The sequence below is a fragment of the Nanorana parkeri genome, unplaced genomic scaffold (assembly GCF_000935625.1).
Source record: "Nanorana parkeri isolate BGI_ZX_2015 unplaced genomic scaffold, ASM93562v1 scaffold1813, whole genome shotgun sequence".
Classification (NCBI taxonomy): Eukaryota; Metazoa; Chordata; class Amphibia; order Anura; family Dicroglossidae; genus Nanorana; species Nanorana parkeri.
The window spans coordinates 241,040-253,041 of record NW_017308081.1 but is presented as its reverse complement, the minus strand read 5'-3'; the positions used below and the strand labels follow the sequence as shown (position 1 = coordinate 253,041).

The following is a 12,002-nucleotide window of genomic DNA, read 5'->3' as shown; positions in this document are numbered from 1 at the left end:
TATTATGAAATCCAATCTGAGAAATGTCAAAGCAGTATTTTGTGAATGTAGAAAGGAAGTAACTGCAGGAGATTAACAGAACTGAGATGCAATAAAGGATGATAAAGAGGTTGGTATTTTATTTGAAACGTGGCAAATGTTTACAATACAATAGCAAGCGAAATGTCATTCAATTAATGTTTAAATTTGATTATGTTTTATAACCATCACACGGTGAATGATACAGTTTATATATCTGATCACATGGCACATTTTTTTAATGTCTGATCACATGTTGCATACAGTGTTTTATTTGTTTATGGTCTTCGTGGATTTCCAGCAGAGCAATCACTGGGCTGCCTGAGAAAGCGGTGACGAAGTGCTCCCCGAGCCTGTGGATCAGCTGGCCGTCCGCCCAGCACACGGAGAAGCTGCTGCCTCCACTTACTACAAGTAAAAACTCATCCACCTCCAAACAAGACAGATATAACGTAAGAGCCGCCGCAGCCAATCGCGCCTCATCTGCCCTAGCAGAGCTCCTCCCACAACCAGAGGCGGTGGCGGCGAGCCATTTCAACACTGCTGTCCATATATCCTGTCGTCCGCGTTCTCGCGAGATCATGCAGATGAGCGTCGCGGGCGCGCGTCGAGTGTGCGCAGCCGGTCGGGGCCTGCAGACGTCTGTGTGACAGTAAAGAGAAGTTGGGTGTGGGCCCCGGAGCCGGCCGAGACAGAGTCGCCGAGGCGATAGGGAGGCCTCCGGAAGACCCCCTTCCAGGCGCACGGGAGGAACGGAGGAGAACTGCGGATAAGGGAGGGCAGCACCCGGGGCTGGGAGGGGGGAGGGAATGAAGATGGCGGACGCCAAGCAGAAGAGGAACCAGCAGCTAAAGCGCTGGATAGGCTCGGAGACCGACTTGGAGCCGAACATCGTAAAGCGAAAGAAGTCCAAGGTGAAGTTCGACGACGGGGCCGTGTTTCTGGCCGCCTGCTCCAGCGGGGACAGCGATGAGGTGCTCAAATTGCTGGACCGGGGGGCTGACATCAACTACGCCAATGTGGACGGACTCACCGCCTTGCACCAGGTACCCGTCACTGAGCAGCACTGCGGACAGCAGGCTCACATGACCCTGCACGGTGTCCTAAGGGTTCATTGTAGGTGTGCTGGGGAATGTGGCTGACACCTGGCTCTGTGTAGGCCCCATACTGAGCCTCCCGAGTTCCTGTCTGCTTCTGTCTGTGCTCCCAGGTCTGGTCATGTCACTTCTCAGAGGGGGCACACACAGTACTAGGTGATCACACTCAGCTGGACCTGTTTCTGCACTCCTCCAAGTCTCCTCGTAGCTTCATATGAGTGTCACAAACATACTGGGCAACTCAGATAAACATCTGCCTTGACTCATTCCATTGGATTGGAATAAAGTCTATGGCTACCCCAAACTTTTATTTTGTTCTGTATTAGAGTTTTGGGTAGGCAAGGGTTAAAACCCCTGCCAGCTCATTATGGTTGTTGCTGCTGCCTTTGTACCATGGGTCGAGAGGGGGGGGGGGTTTAATCTTCACTTCCTATTCTGTAATTATGTAACAGGAAGTCAGAGGCAATCTCCCGAAGTGAGTAGAATTCTACTTTAAAGTTGGCCATTCATTGTTAGAATTTCTGCTGATTGCTGTACACTTTTTTTTAAATCTGGGGGTGGCCCTGCCTGCTCAACAGAAGTCCATTACTCAATTGATTTTATTCAAGGGGGCTGGACTGAAAATTGTTGAACAGTGAGAGCAGCCAATTGGATGCAGTCCCTGTACATGTATTTTGACAGCAGAAGGTGCCTGCTCTCAGAATTCAGTAGCCCAGCAGGAGATTTGTACATGCTTGCTGTTTAGCATGGAGTAATTTTATTAGATTTTTACGGGCTGAATTAAAAATAAATCTGTTGATGTATGACCAGCTTCAGATTGGCTTTCTAGAGTGTCCCCTCACTTTCTTAGTAACACTGGCCCCCAGTACAATTAGACGGGTGAATCTACCCGATAGCGATTACAATCTTCCGTGTCAAGTTTTTATTGCCATCATCAGCTAGATTCCCCCCTCTATTTGACTATTTCACTCTCCAGAATTATAATAAAAAATGCCTAGAGCAGAGGTGGGCAATCTTGGCACTCCAGCTGTTATGGAACTACAACTCCCATGGGGCTTTGCAATACAGCCACGAGCATGACTCCCACAGGAAGGTGGATGATGGGATTTGTAGTTTCACCACAGCTGGAGTGCCGCTATCTACCTCTGGCCTTGAGATACTTTAAAGTGACAGCGGTGCGGTTGTAAATGCTGGGCTATGATCCTGACGCTTGGATGAGTGGAGAAATGTCTTTGACGTTACAGAACAGGTCCAGATGAATGTGACCTGACAACTAGTTATAGCATGACCTGCGTAACTAAGAACCTGTGGCATGTTGCATACATATTTTTACAGTCAGCTTAGCAGTTCGCTGTCATTCAGATTCTGGAAACCCTTCAAAGAAATGTCACAATAGGCGTGGTGTGTTTACAAATAGTTTTTCAGTGAAATGTAGTTGGATTCTTGGGTTGTTTGGGGGGGGTGAATTTGTTGTCCTTTGTTATGATCTTTAGTTCTTTGACATCCTGTTGTGATGGTTTCAAGCAGTCCAGAAATGTCTTGGTTAGATTGCAGTAAAGAAGTTTGTAGGAGTTGGCTACTAACTTGTTGCTTTTATTTGCTCTTGCATTGTTTGCTTTGACACAAGTGAGTGTTGTGGTTTGTAAGTTGTGTGGTCATTTGTGTGTTTTGATGAACTTGTATAATTAGGGCAACGTTTCCCTTCACAGGTAGTGTAATGGTTAGTGGGTTACTTATGTGTTTGTTTTTTTTTTTTTAACCTCTTGCCGTCCGCCCGTAGTAAAAAAACGGACGGACGGCACTGCAGCATCTGCGGGTTGCCGTCTCCAGACGGCAATTTTTTTCTGCGCGCGCCCCCTAGCGGGCACGCACGGGCAGAAAAGACCCTTCCAATGTTGACGGAATAAATGTCAGTTAAAGTACCGCATCGCTGAATACAGAAAAATGGCCTGGATGGGAAGGGGGTTTAACACCGCGGATGTCAACTGGTTAAAGTGACACTAAACTCGGGAGTTAGACCTGAAAAATGCATTCAAGTACACAAATGTAGATCCTCAAATCATCTCTGAATTGGTGCTGACACTGTCCTTCCTTCTGGAGGGTGTCTACTTTTGTTCCCCATGGTTCCTGTGTGTGTTGTAAAGTAGCCACCGCTCCAAGCTCACTCCTGCGATGGACTACAATCTCACGTTTAGTTTACTAATATGTATTAAGATTGTAGTCCATCACGGGAGTGAGCTTGGAGCAGTGGCTACTTTACAACACAAAAAAAGTAGCCCCCCCTCCAGAAGGAAGGACAGTGTCAGCGCCAATTCAAAGATGATTTGAGGATCTACGGCCAAGTGATACACAAATAAGATACATTTTTGGTAATAGTTATTTGAATGTATGTTTAGGATTTAACTCCTGAGTTTAGTGTCACTTTATTGAATGCTCTTTCTGCTGGATGACATTTGTAGAATGTTTTTCTATTTTTCTTTTAACTTACAAAGAAAGTAAGTTACAGTATGTTGAGGTGGTTAAACAAGTTACCAGCTTATTACAATGTACACCGTCCTTTTTTTTTAATCGGACATACATTACACGGAACTTTCATTTAGACTACACACCAGTAAACTGTTAAGGTGAAAGTTGAATCTGATTTGCACTGTTCAAGGTCATAAAACATTGTAGTTCTTGTCTAAACTTGTGGTCTTAATGGTATGGTCTATTGATATTCTAGGCACCAATGTATAGAAGAGTTGTGTTTAGAAATGTTAGCAGTCACGTTTCCTTAAAATGAATGTGTTGTGTATGTTATGTTTGTGGGTTGCTGATTGGAATCTCTGTGTTGGCCAAATAAGGGCAGGTTAGCAATGGGAGATAATGCACGACGTGGTGAGCACTTGTCAGAGTCGGGCTCCCTTTGCAATGCAGATCTTTGCAAAATGACTGACAGATGGAGTAGTGCAAAAACGATATGTTTAGACATTAAACGTTTTATGTTCAGACTAATTGCACTTCTTGGTTACCTACACTCCTAACTTTTAACTTTGCAGGGTCCCATGCATATGTTTGTGAAGGAAAAATGGATGTTCTCCACTAATCAAATTCTCCTTTACAAGTTTCCAGTGCACTGTGAAAAGTAGTTGCTGTAAACTTCCTTTTTAGAGGGTTTTAAGTGTAAGCACCCTCTTTTTATTATTCCATTAACATGACACTAAACTTAGGAATTAAATCTTAAAAATCCATTCAAGTACCTTTTTAACTATTAACAAAAATCTATCTTATTTGTGTATCGCTCAGCTGTAGATCCTCAAATCATCTGTGAATTCATACTGACACTGTGCTTCCTATTGGGGGGTGACTACTTTTTTTTCCCCATGGTCCCTGTGTGTGCTGTAAAGTAGTCACCACGCCATGCTCACTCTTGTGATGGACTACAATCTCAATACAAATTGATAAACTAAATATAAGATTGTAGTCCATCACAGGAGTGAGCTTGGAGCGGTGGCTACTTTACAACACACACAGGGACCATGGGGACCAAACTTAGCCACCCTCCAGAAGGAAGGACAGTGTCAACATGAATTAAGACATGATTTGAGGAACTACAGCCGAGTGATACACAAATGAGATACATTTTTGATAATAGTTTAGCTACTTGAATGCATTTTTAGTTTAGTGTCACTTTTAAGCCCTTGAAAGGAAACGTTCTCTTAAACGAAACTTATCAGGGAAGTATGAACACTGCTATTGCTGATCTTTTCTTGTGAAAATGTAAGATGCCTGGCTGTCACTAACATCTGGCTTCAGTGCAGATGAGGATTTTTCATTGACTTTTCTAATCTGCATTTTTGGTCTGGGTTAGTGACACATAAGATGTCTAGAATGAGATCCTAATAGGTTGGACTTGATGGACTAATGTCTTTATTCAACCTCAAATACTATGTAACTATGTAACTATATAAATCAGTTGATTGGTTTGACAGCCAGGCATCTAACATTCCCAGAATGGAAGCCCCCAATTTTCTCATCAGGTGTATGTTAAAGTGAATCAAGTGAAAGTCCATGAACCATCACACTTCTGACCACTTACTCCAAACAATAATTGGTGGGTATAGCAGTGATCGACGGATGGCAACCGTCATATGCACACATACAGATGAAACACCGGCACTTCAAATGCGTCTATTTATTGGCGTAGATGCAGCTCTCGCAGGATCTGCTTCCTCAAGCAGAACATGTGATGATCCCATGTTCTGCCTGATGAAGGGGATTCTGCAAGACCCCAAAACGTTGTACTTGTGTGATATGCTGCATCTACGTCAATAGACTCTATTGATCTGCATTTGCAGTGTTAGTGTTTCATCTCTACTTAACGGAGAACTATGACGTGAGTGCTTTTCACTCATCCTCATAGTTCTAAACGACTTGTGACAATGAAACTGTCACAGGTCGGCTCAGTAGATCGGGAAGTGAGCGAACACATACAGGCGTTCGCTCACTTCTCGATCTTGTCACGGCACAGAGCCGTGACAGGGAAGGGGCTGGATTCCCCCCTCCCTGCTCAAAATCCTCCAGCGCTGACTTGCGGAACGGACGGGGGAGGGGGCAGGTACATCTGGCTCTGCCTCTAGATAGGCAGAGCCAGCTGTTAATCACGCATCTGGGTGGATCTCGACAGTAATGTCGGGATCCGTCCCGGCTGCGGCGATCTCAGTATACTGAGCTTTGGGTGACGGGAGGCCGCTACTTTATGTCCTCCCGTGACCCTGAGGAGAACTATGGGGAAAAACACTTACCCCATAGTTCTCCTTTTAAGATTTGGAAATGAAAGATAGAAACTGATTGGTTGCCATTCACAGCAGCTCCAGATTTTGTCACTCGCACAGCTGGGCGGATCCAGACATAATTGTCAGGATCCGTTTCAGCTGCGGCGTCTCAGTATATACCGTGAGCTGTAGCTCGCAGTATACTGAGCTTAGGGTAACGGAGGACACTAGTTTGTGTCCTCCCTTAACCTAAGGAGAACTATGGGGAAAAGCCCTGACCCCATAGTTCTCCTTTTTTAAAGTGAATCTCACACAGGAAAATTGTTTCTAAGGTAAGAGCTGCGCTAACTCAACTACCTGTTAGTCCTTAGGGTGATCTTGACTTGGACAGAACTTAAGGCCTTGGATATAAGGGGGATCTAAATGGATACGGGGGTCATTTGGAAGTCTCCCTTGGTACTTGCAGGCACCAGAATGTGCCTGTACTTCAGCTCACTTACCTTAGGAATGGTTTAGGTCAGGTCAAGTTCAATAGAGTGAATATTTGGCTAAAGGCTTCCATTCATTCAAGGGATTTCTATTATCACAAGATCCTACCACCTGATCAGGTGACCTTATATTTCATGCTGGAATTGTGGTCAAAGAGGTCAACAGGTAGAACCAGTGAGAACCTGCAGGGGACCCAGGAGATAAACACTCCCAGATGTGTTGATTTCCCAGAGAACTTTGTGGGGCTATAATTTTCTCAGCAATCAGTGTTTAGCAGCACGGGCAGTAGGAAAGAGTAGTACTCTTCTCCTTCACAATAATGTACTATGAGCCACATGGAGAGAGGAGGCAGGGGCAGCATACACTTGTGTCAGCTTAATATCAGTGGGAAAACGGTGTCACACTTATTGTGGCTGGCTCAGGAGCTCCCCATAGATATGGGGGTGACGTACCTTAGTGCACAATCCTTTTTCTTTAAGCTTTGTATATGTTAATGTGTATACACTGAGTATACACTGTATAGGACATGATGACTTATTGGACCTTTAAACCTCTGGAGCGGAGGGGGAGACAGGCTGAAGGGACCAGTCTAGGAGCCAGCCAGGATCGTGGTTTGGATGATAGTAACTCTTGTTGTTGCTCCCTAGACAAAACAAGTACTTAACCCTCGCAGTGAGGTGGTAGCCCCACTGCAAGGGTTAAGATTTTATTTGCGTCGAGTTCTTTAAGTAGAAGCACTGGAGCTATGTAAATATTTGCAAAAAATGTGATTGTGCATTGGACACATGGCTTCAATACCTAGCCAGTAGGAGTAATGAGGTTGTCAGAAAAAAAAAATGGATCCAAATGCTTGTTTAGTTTTCTGATTTCTATCCTTCATGTAGAAGGGCAAGATAGGGGAGTATTTCATGTTGCATGACCTGGAGTTGCTATTAAGAAGGTCTGAATGCTGTATTTGTTTTACAAACTCTCTCTGGAGTGCCCCATCACAATGTGGCAGCCTGTCTTTTTATTCATTGCCATTAATTAGAGGGAGATAGGCCTGTTGTGCAGTACGTTGACATTTGTGGATGTAACATAGTAAAGGTTGAGTACTTCTGGGCTGGACAGTACTGTTTTGGTAGATGATCAGAGTTACTGATGATTCTATCCTTCCTGTGGTAATGCCACTTTAAATTATGAATGCCTATTATTACTGATCTTGTCTTAAAACCATTCTTTTGACCCTAAGGAGATGTTTGCTCCAGCAGGCCATGTTGCAGATGTTGTGGTGTTGTTGCATAATGCTTTAGTGTATAGCAGCATGCCTTTACACATTTTTCAGAGTGCTTGAATTTTATACAGATGCCTTCACCTTCCTCTCCCTCATAGTAACAAAGCAGCTTGATTGTCGTCTTCATCTCCTGCTGCATTACCAGCTAACTTTATTCGGTTTTGATAAGTAGCAGGAAGTATGTTTTTACCGTTCTGTATGGCTATAAAGAGTACATATTGGGATGTGAGTTTGAGGGATTGATGGCAAATGAGGAGAAGAAATTTGAGAGCAATTAACGCACAGTCCTTTGAAATGGTAACAAGGCAAAAAAAAAATCCTGGTAGTTCAGGTAGAATATCCGTACATTTTTAGATGGACTAGTATCCTAAAAAGTTTTAGCTTCTCTGCACACTAAATCCTTTCAGGTAGGGCCTGTTGACACTTGCAGCAGATGGTCCAGTGTAGTGTGACAGCGTCGTATCGCATGCTGCCAGAGCTGCGACCATTCAGTTTTTTCAAAACTTTATTGGTAGTGTACAATGTGTACTGTCCATTCAGGTTCCCGCACAGCAGCACAATCCACTATGCTGCCATGCGGTGACCTGGAGTGGGATCCATTGTGCTTCTATAAATTGTAGCTCTCCACCCATCACACCTGCATTGTGGTGTGAAAGGGTTTTTCATGTGTCCTAGCGGTGACCTGCTTTTATCCGGTTCAATACAGTGCGGTTCACTGTGTGTGAACGGGCCCTTAAAGCCAGCCAAACATATTTTTTGTTTTCGATAGAGTGGGAAAGTATTAGAACCTTTTGGCAAGTTATTGCTTATATAACAAAACCTGTATCAATACCATTCTTTGCTTCTGTCCTATATAAACCTATCTGACCAAATGACAATGAATGAGGGGGTGTTGAGTCATCACTTAAAGCTTATCTCTAGGCAAATTTTAAACCGCCTATAACCCACCTTTTTGCACACTCTTACCTTAGTTCGCTGTCTAGGACCCTCCATTGGCACCATTTCCAGGTGCGGCTGGCCTCTAATCAGCACTGCATATGTGCCTATGTGCACTGACAGTCCCCTCTTGTGTCACCACTGCCGACTCCTCTGCATCCTGAGAGAATCTCTCTGCTGGACAGCCAAATTGAAGTGTCCACGTCACTGCCTGCATAACGCGAACACTTCCTATTTGGCTGTCTAGCAGAGATTCTCTCAGGATCCAGATGAGAACGTCACGCCACCTCCTCTATATAGAAAAAAAAAAGAGAAGACTCGGGCCTGGAGTGCCGCATGACTGCGGATTTAGGGTAGCAAAAAGGGCATTTGATGATCCGTTAAAGACGGATGCAGGGGCGAGAAATTTGTTGGGGATATGGAGATCCAAATTTTTATGTTGGGTAAAGTCTTTATCATGCCCATAATTTCAGTAATAAAGTTAATTTTAGGGCAGAAAAACACAATATGATAGGCATTTGTTTTGTGAAATATAAAAGATGAGGTTGTGCTGAGTAAATAGATACCCATCATACCCAGCTTAAAAAATGCATGTACCTGTAAAACCGCGAGAAAATATGGTACCCCATATGATTTAAAAAGCCTGTGATGATTTAAAAGCCTGTACTCGTCATCAATTTATAGTTAATCATGAATATTGGCACTAGAATTACTGCTCTCTCTGACGCATGTGGCGATACCGGACGTGTGGCGCAATCGTCGTTTTGCATGTAGGCACACCCGATGCATGTTTGTATTAGTATGCATGCATTCGCAGGGACGGGAGACTTGAAAACATTTTTTGCTGTGTTTTTAAATATTTAACTTAATATTTTTTTACTTTATTTTTTCCCACCCAACTAATTGCTATTTCATAGGGGGCTCATGAGCTGCTTTTGAGCCACCAGAATCGCTTCCATTGTCAAGCAGTCAGCAGTAAACAGATTTTAGCCGTCGGGAATCTGTTTACAGGGGCCCGCAATGAGCGCTGTAAAGCATACTGCGCTGGCAGTGAAAGTGTTAAATTTACGTACCTTGACGCTACAACGTCCAGTGGCTACCGTTGATGATCCACTGATAATAATTTTTCATCTAAATTTTGGTTTAGGTTGGTATAGACCAGTTTTTATTTGTATGATGGGACTCTTGTAGGCTGGATCTGGTAAAGTTGCCTGAGGCTTGCATGGGATCTTGGTTCTAGAGATGTTAAATGGAAGCTGTTCGCATATAAATATGGGAGTTGCTATTGTTGAATTGTTTATAAAGGTGCAAGTGCCCATACTGTTTTCATCCTTTTCTTGATGAGTCAGTGACTTGAAACAAATATGTGCATCTTAGGTGCCCTAACATGTCACTGGCTCATACCACATCTGTGTAAGTAGTGAAATCAAGGTGACATCTCCGGAGTTTGCACTTTAATTAAGAATACAGCTTTGATAGCACCCATATTTCTGTTCTGGTGGGTTCATATGCAAATCTCATCTTGGAAGGTGGGAAAGGGTGCATCCACGGTTGATATTTTATAGGATAGGTTAAGATATGAACACAGTTTCATCTGCTTGTATATCTGGATCTACTACTGGTCATTTTCAAACGCAGCTTTCACTCAAGGCGCTCATGCATTTAGCCTACACTTGTGTATCTTTTCTGTTACGTGAACTGTAAGAACTGCATAGGTTTGTGACCGGTTTAAGGGGGATGTCTAGTGGTTATGTTCTTGTGTTTGGGACGGAAACAGAACATCTTTTAGGTAGAGCGCTAGACTCCTTTTTCACGTGTTTGCTAAATTACCGTTAAAGTGTAACAAGGAGGTGGGTGGGTTGGTTATTTTTGAGTAGTGGGGGGTTATCTAAGGAAACTTTCAAAACCTGAAGGCTCATCTCCCCTCCTGTGAATGAACCTGGAAACAGCATTGCATTTGTCTCAGCTGTCATTCTGTGGCCACAGGGAAGAAGCTGATACAGTTCAAAGAGACAGCGAGCTGATCGATCAGCAGTTACATGATGGTTAAGCTCTCTGCAGCTGTCACATGCCGCCACTAAAATGTCCAACACCATCTCTAGGCAGTGGTAAGAATTAGGGATGCACTGATACCGATACTCGCCCAAATGCTCCAATGCCTAGCCTTATACTTGAGCTACCGGTATCAGGAAGCTGGGCAGTGCGTAATTACATGCTGCCCAGCTTCCTGATTGGCTGGGAAGCCGGCTCCATGCTCTCTCGTCACCTGGTGACGAAGCATGGAGATGGCTTCCCTAGTAGTCGGGAAGCCGGGTGGTGAGTTTTTACATGCCGCCCGGCTAATCAGGAAAACAGGTGGCAAGTCATTACACGCCACCTTGTAACCAGGGTAGTTGCGCTAGGATATATTTACAGAAATTAACCAGCTGCAGCAATATCTATCAACGTGATCAAGTGTAAGCCGGGGTGCTGCGCTTGGTTGTGTGTGATCCACATTTTAATTGGTCTTTAAGTTGTGTGGAAATGTGAAAATATCACAAACTAAATACGGTGCCAGTGATCAAATCCTAATTGCGGCTGTATACTGAAAATACAAGTCGAAAAAAGGAAGGTAAATGTGTTTGTGAATAAAAATTATTATTATTAAATAATAAGTTAACAATGTAAATATCGCAAAATATGTGTAGCATATGTAGATAAATAAAATATCGTCGTGTGAAAACAAGTTATATTGTGAATAATAAATAAAATCTGGTTGAAAATTGTGTAAACGGGTGAATTATTCCATCTGGCAATCAAAAATTAAAAAAAAAAAATGGAATAAAAACTAATTGTATGGCTAGTCAAAGGCTACAAGCCAAAGTGAACAAAAATCTTATAAATACACATCTACTGATATAATAGGTGAATAAAATATAGTGTATATAGAGGTGTATGATCGGGGATTGTAAGCAGCAAGATACTATTTTCCTCCGAGCAACATTGGAAGTCAAGTGTCTTTTACAAACCGTATAAGGGGAATTTATCAAAACTGGAGCGGGCAAAATCTGGAGCAGCTGTGCATAGCACTCAATCAGCTTCTCTCTTCAGTTTGTTCAGTTAAGATTTGAAAATGAAAGGTGGACGCTGATTGGTTGCCGTGCAAAGCTGCTCCAGATTTTGTCTGCTCCAGTGTTTGTTAAATTCCCCTCGATTTTGTTTTTGGCACATAGTACGAAAAAGTGTTTGTGTACCTACTCAGGTTAGCCATATACAGGCAGGAATCTATTTTAACCAAAGGTGACTGAATTATTCATCCTCTCAAAGCAAACCTGTTGCTGTTTTTATAAATAATAAACACGCCTTTAGAAATGTTTAGTAATGACAATCTACAAACACATACTTCTATATAATCGCCGGCTATGTATTCTTTGTATGTATTCTCTGTTCTTCTGA

The 12,002-nt window shown here is 43.2% G+C and overlaps 1 protein-coding gene across 1 annotated transcript in view; it reads left to right on the top strand.

Moving 5' to 3' along the window:
• The first annotated feature begins 528 nt into the window (after nt 1–528).
• PPP1R12A (protein phosphatase 1 regulatory subunit 12A) overlaps nt 529–12,002 on the top strand; it is a 99,328-nt gene continuing 87,854 nt past the window's right edge. The window contains exon 1 of the mRNA XM_018571708.1: nt 529–1,064. Coding sequence (XP_018427210.1) covers nt 828–1,064 — 237 coding nt within the window. The 5' untranslated portion in view covers nt 529–827. The remainder of the gene's footprint in view (nt 1,065–12,002) is intronic.